Genomic DNA, 5971 nt, shown 5'->3' with positions numbered 1-5971 from the left:
TTCTGGAATCCTGGGCTTGAGGGCTTCAATATATGCGGCGGTGGTGGCTAGGGTTTGAAGGCTACGAATTTAGGGTTTCATGGTTAGGATTTCGTGCTGATAACGTGTTTAAGGAAAAACGAAATTGGGAGAGAATTGAGTCATATTTTCATTGATAATAGGGGCCTCTTTATATAGAGGATCACAAGACATAGAATGAGAGTTGTATAAGGAAAGATAATCGTACAATTAATCGGATATCTATGAATATCTCCGAGAATATCTCTAATTCTAAACCCTATTACAACTAGATCAAGTAACCTAGAGTTTGGCCAGACACATATTCTGGATTTACTTGAACAGCCATGCATATATGTGTGTATAATTCAAATATATGTGATGTAAAAGGTAGGGAAAATATTTTCTGAGTAACGGTGTCGAGAAGGAAGAGGCAGACAAGATCTAGAACAATGCAAAAATGTTGGGAGATATATAGATGTCAGCTGAAGCCTAAAGGATTAATGAATATATATGAATATATATATATATATATATATATATATATATATATATATACAGCCCTTCTTGGCTGCGGATACCTAAGCAAAAGGTGCGGATTTCCAGTTTTTTCCCACTTTCCCATCATATTTTTACATCTTAACCGTTCAGTTTTTAGATTTTAATGTATAGATCACTTCTACAAATTTTCAGCTAATTTGATGATCGTTAAGGCATCCAAAACTGCAATTTACCATTATAAACACGAACGGTTCCGGTTCGACAGATTAGGTTCGTTCGTGTAAATTGCAGTTTTGGATGCCTTAAAGATCAAATTGGCTGAAATTTTGCAGAGATGATCTATACATTAGGATCTAAAAACTGAACGGTTAAGATATGAAAATATGATCGGAAAGTGGGTAAAAATGAGAAATCCGTACGTTTTGCTTAGGTGCGGATATCCGCACCTGAGCAAGGTTGTATATATATATATAAAACAAAACGATACTTGTACTATACATGCATATGCGTGTATTCCCTATACGCATGATCCAACGGTGCGAGAGCTTCTGTAATGAACAGTAAAAAAGCTACATCTGACTTATACACCGTTGGATTTTATAAAGTAATCTGGGGTTCATATCCAAAACCAATTGGCTATGGATGGAGTGGTCTAAACCCTTATAAACCCACTAGCAAAGTTCTATTTTTCCCATGTGGAATGACATATACTCTCAACACGCCCCCGCATGTGTGGCGAATTTTCAAGCCATACACGTAGACAACTTTGGGTGACGTGCAGCCTGTGTGGCCGTGAGACATGCACATGTGGGTGACCCGCTCTGATATATATCATGATAAAGTAATCTGGAGTTCACATCCAAAACTAATTGACTATGGATGAAGTGGCCCAAACCCTTATAAACCCACTAGCAAGGTCCCATTTTTCCCATGTGGAATGACATATACTCTCAACAGGATCATGCATATATAGTAGAAGCTCATATAACAAGATTGGCATCATATATGCAGGGGCGGACCTAGTAATAGGCCCGAAGGGGTCCGGACCCCCCTAGAATTTTTGGTATACTTCAATTTTAGTTACTTATTTACCTTATTAATATTAAAAATAGGCTTAATTTAAGTATTAGACCCCCCCCCCCTCCCAAAACTTCTATAACCAATCAATTTGAATAATAAATTAATTATATTAAGAAACATAATTATTAAATTGATTGGTCTTTATGTCTGAATAAGTAAAGTAATTGATTTGTTTTATTTGAAAAATAGTAAGTAATTAATTTACCAAGAAAACGTAAAGTAATTGATGAATAAGTTATTACTTTCTTCACATGAAGATTTGTAATCTTTATATGACTTTAGGAGATGTATAAAATCGGATGAACATCTTCTATAAGGACAATATACAAAACATTAATTTTTTGCGAAATTTTAATATTATATACTATATATGTCTAGACCCCCCCAGATGTCAAATCCTGGTTCCACCCCCTGCATATATGTATGCAATTAATGACGCATTCTCACTTCTGAGAGTTCAGATTAAGCAATCATTTCTTGCTAGCTCGATCATTTGATGAACTTATCGATCAGTATCAGTGTGAATATATGCATACAGATCGATTATATATAAGTCGATCTCCTCAATCCTCACAACTAGGCATCAGATCAGGCAGACAGAACATATATAAATGAACATCGACGTTCGGAAACAAACAGTTCTGGATAAATGGCTACTCTAAATAAGTTTCATCTTCGTAAATCTGATGGTTCGTATTGAGGTTAAATGAAATCTGCAGGCTAGGGTCGACGTGGTGTGAAAGATGTGATTTCTGAAGCAAGCTGGGTAGTCTAACGTACTGATGGAGCTAGCTAGCTAGGGTTGATGGAAAAATGTGTGGGGCTAGGGGACTAGGAGGTTGACACTGTCGCTGAGCCTGTACAAACTTTATGTGGTTTTGGCAATTCATGCACGTAAGGCCTAACTGGAGATAGACGTATACGTCTATATATATGTCTGCGAATTCCGCTATCTATCCATGATCTATTCATATCTCTATCGATCTGCACCGTTTCTATATCTTATCTCTCCTTTGTTTATTTCCAAATCGATCCTTGTATATATTTCTCTCTAGCTAGGGTTGAAAGATCTAATATATGAGATAATTCTTTCATGTTTAAAATGATATATAGCTTATACTATTTTTAAGTGTGTGTATATAGAAATTAATCGTGTATAATTCATGTATATATGTTGATTAGGTTGTACATATATAGGCATTCTGAAGAGTAGAAAAAACAATTTAGCCGCAAGTTATGTTTAAATTATACAAGTAGTTAGTAACATATTACTCTAATAGTTCAAGCTTTATTGCAGTACTTGGCTACTCCAGTAGACTTGAATACTGAACAATGGTATTAGAGAATTGAACATTAAGTTGCGTAGGAGGTTAAGTTTTGAAGCGTTATTTAACGAAAGAGTGAAACTGATGTACGTAGGTATCCTGCATACACCAAACAAAGGCCAGTGTGCAAGTACAATCTTGAGACGACATGCGCATGCACATTAAAGATGACCTTTTTAGAGGGACGATTTCATTAATTTCAACCTAAAGAATGAATTGTTTCTATCACTGGATTAAAATTTTTGATGGACAGAAAATTGGAGCTTCGTGACAAGAATATCGGACTACATGTGTGGGTTTTATACGTACATGTGCATCACTTAGCTGCTGTCTCGTATGTACTTGAAGTAAGTTTTTGAAATATATCAATATGAAATATATGAAGGGGTGAAATCAATTTAAGTAGCTAGCAGAATGAATTAATAGGGTTTGTCACATTATGTGTCCTAATGGGGTCAAGTAGTGAGTAGTAGCATTCTACACCTCCTTTGAACTTGTCATTTTGTATGCAACTGGCATGTCTGGCCTGGGGTGTTGTCTGTGTGACATGAACTAGTCACGAGAATGCCTTGCAGGCTCTCTCTCTCGATCCATCTTGCCCCTTCTTGATCGATCTCTCCGCTTTTTGCCTTTTTGTATAGAGTCTATAGTATCTCACTATGTCTTCCGAGAATTCTATCATCCCTATTTGATCATCTACCCTTCTCTGATCCAGATCGAACAGGTCAAGTCTCTACGTACGTACCGTAGCTACTCTTTATTGTCTTTGTTTGCTGGAAAAACACCCAGATACCTCCATCATGAGGAGTACTCCAACATATCTGAACCCACCATCCTTTCCTTTCTCCCTTGAAAATTTTGTAGCAGATCAGGCAGCACAGGATCAACGCCTAAAACTCTTCATCTCATCATCACTACCATATGGCGGTGCTTCTTGTTCTCTCTCATTTCCTGCTTTCTTTGACTCCCTTACTGATCAGTCGGGGATCTCTAGTACGAGTATTACTGTTGGAGATCAAGCCCTACTATATAAGGGGCAAAGGGTAAGGACGTGTATATAATATATATTAGTTGTGAAATATATTAATTAATTCAATGATAATCTTAGCTTGGATCGTGGTTTAATCTCTGTGTTGTTGCCTCTTTAAATTCTCAGCTGATTAATTTGATGAACTTCTGTTCGAATAGCTATCTCAATAGCCTAATGCTTAATCTCTATTTGTTATATATATATGGCATATGCTTAATCTCTTTTGAGAAGTGAACTATCTTCTTTTTTTTTTTTTCATCTAATTAGGCGAATAAGAGCATATGGCAAGGTGAAACAAGTTATGATCAAGTATGCTCATCATCTTCTTTAGTTCATCCTGTGTCCGATGTTAGCAACGAGGAGTACCGTAAGTTATCTGTATCCACTGATCAAATAATTGAGAATAATGAAGACCATGAGAGTAACACTAATAGGCCAGTAAAGTGGACACCCTTGACGATGAAGTTGATGCAAAAGATGACCCATGAACCGGATCAAGTGCCTGAAAAAATTCCCCTTACTTATAAGTTCCAAAGCGCTCGTCGTGATGATCAGCATCGAGAAACTAATACTGGCGAAACCAGCAGCAGCAGCAGCTTAACAATTTCCAATAACAAGAGTAGTAGCAGTATAGTGTCTGCCGTTAGGGTTTGTTCGGATTGCAGCACCAACACAACCCCACTTTGGAGGAGTGGTCCTCGAGGTCCCAAGGTTAACTGTCTTTCTTCTATCTTTGTAAATGAATGTGCGCATGCATACATACATATACATACACATACACATACACATACACATACATACGTACTAACATACATACATACAATACATATACATGCATAATCCATGCATGTAAGACAGACACTCAGGAGTGAGGACACATACTTATGTTATTTACGGCCACATATACGACACTAATTCATGGTCTTTGGTGCAGTCACTATGCAATGCGTGTGGAATTCGACAGAGGAAAGCGAGAAGATCCATGGCTGAAGCTGCTGCTGCTGCAACTGGATTGGCAGGTGGCAGCACCGGCCCGGCGGCTACTACAGCTGCTACTACCGACAAATCATCATCTATGAGTAAGGGTAAGGAGAAAAAATCACGACAAAACCACTATGTCACAGTGAGTTGCAAGAAGAAAAGAAAACTCATCATGACCGACGACAGTACTAGTACTGCAGCACCTAGCATATATTACAAGAGAAATGATAAACAGCTCTGTAATTTCAAGCAGGTAGCTGCCTCTCCACCATCAGCACTATTTCCTCGAGATGTTGAAGAAGCTGCTACCCTGCTAATGGACCTATCTTCTGGCCTGAGTATGAACCACTCTTGATCGATATTCGATTAGCACTGTACTTCCTTTATTTCCCTGATCGATCTTTTAGCATGATTAACTTAGCTAACTATGTATCTTCAAACCAATCTAGCTAGTTGAAGAGAGAGATCTTTTTGGAAACATGTATTTTGATTTTTGCGTTGTTTATAAGCTTTCTAAAGGGACGTTCCCACTTCCCTGGAAAAAGTCTTTGCAGAAACTGTAGCAGTAATTTGTTTATGCTAAATTTACTAGTATCTATGGAAATGACAGATTCAACTTGATTGAGAACTGCTTTCAAATATCAATTCCCTCTGTTGGATAGTCCTCGTCATAAAATTTGTAAAACTGGGCTCGCATAAGATGAAACTGAGCACTAAGCCCATGAATGAAGGGTAGTTATGGACTATGAAACCTCATGGCCCAGTTGGACACTTTGAGAGTGACCTTCTTGGCATTTGTAAGGGGATTAATTAATTTGAGCCGACATTATTAAGTGAAATTAAATATTGGACGCCCTATATCTTAGGTACATACATGTAACTTTCACTTGTAATTGACAGATACTTGTGATCGGAAATATAAATGAGAAAAACGATTGTTACTTTAACTCTTCTTCTCAACGAGGAAGTGAACACACTAGAGAACAAAGCCTTGGCCTCAATCCTCCAATATCATAACCAAAAACAAAGAAAGTGGCTATATGAAGCAAAGAAACTA

The 5971-nt window shown here is 37.4% G+C and overlaps 1 protein-coding gene across 1 annotated transcript; it reads left to right on the top strand.

The window, feature by feature from the left end:
• The first annotated feature begins 3405 nt into the window (after nucleotides 1-3405).
• On the top strand, nucleotides 3406-5518 carry LOC133740815 (putative GATA transcription factor 22). The gene is made up of 3 exons (XM_062168757.1): nucleotides 3406-3946; nucleotides 4201-4644; nucleotides 4868-5518. The coding sequence occupies exons 1-3, from the start codon at nucleotides 3704-3706 to the stop codon at nucleotides 5267-5269; spliced, it is 1089 nt and encodes a 362-aa protein (XP_062024741.1). The 5' UTR covers nucleotides 3406-3703; the 3' UTR covers nucleotides 5270-5518.
• The last annotated feature ends 453 nt before the right edge of the window (nucleotides 5519-5971 follow it).

Source organism: Rosa rugosa, chromosome 3 (genome assembly GCF_958449725.1).
Source record: "Rosa rugosa chromosome 3, drRosRugo1.1, whole genome shotgun sequence".
In the NCBI taxonomy this organism is placed as follows: Eukaryota; Viridiplantae; Streptophyta; class Magnoliopsida; order Rosales; family Rosaceae; genus Rosa; species Rosa rugosa.
This window is presented reverse-complemented; position numbering and strand designations above follow the sequence as displayed.

Bases quoted from the DNA above. Each gene is read 5' to 3' on its own strand.
- LOC133740815 (XM_062168757.1), top strand. From the start codon at position 3,704: ATGAGGAGTACTCCAACATATCTGAACCCACCATCCTTTCCTTTCTCC. The intron at 3,947-4,200 runs GTAAGGACGTGT...TCATCTAATTAG, and splicing joins TACTATATAAGGGGCAAAGG to GCGAATAAGAGCATATGGCA. The intron at 4,645-4,867 runs GTTAACTGTCTT...TCTTTGGTGCAG, and splicing joins GTGGTCCTCGAGGTCCCAAG to TCACTATGCAATGCGTGTGG.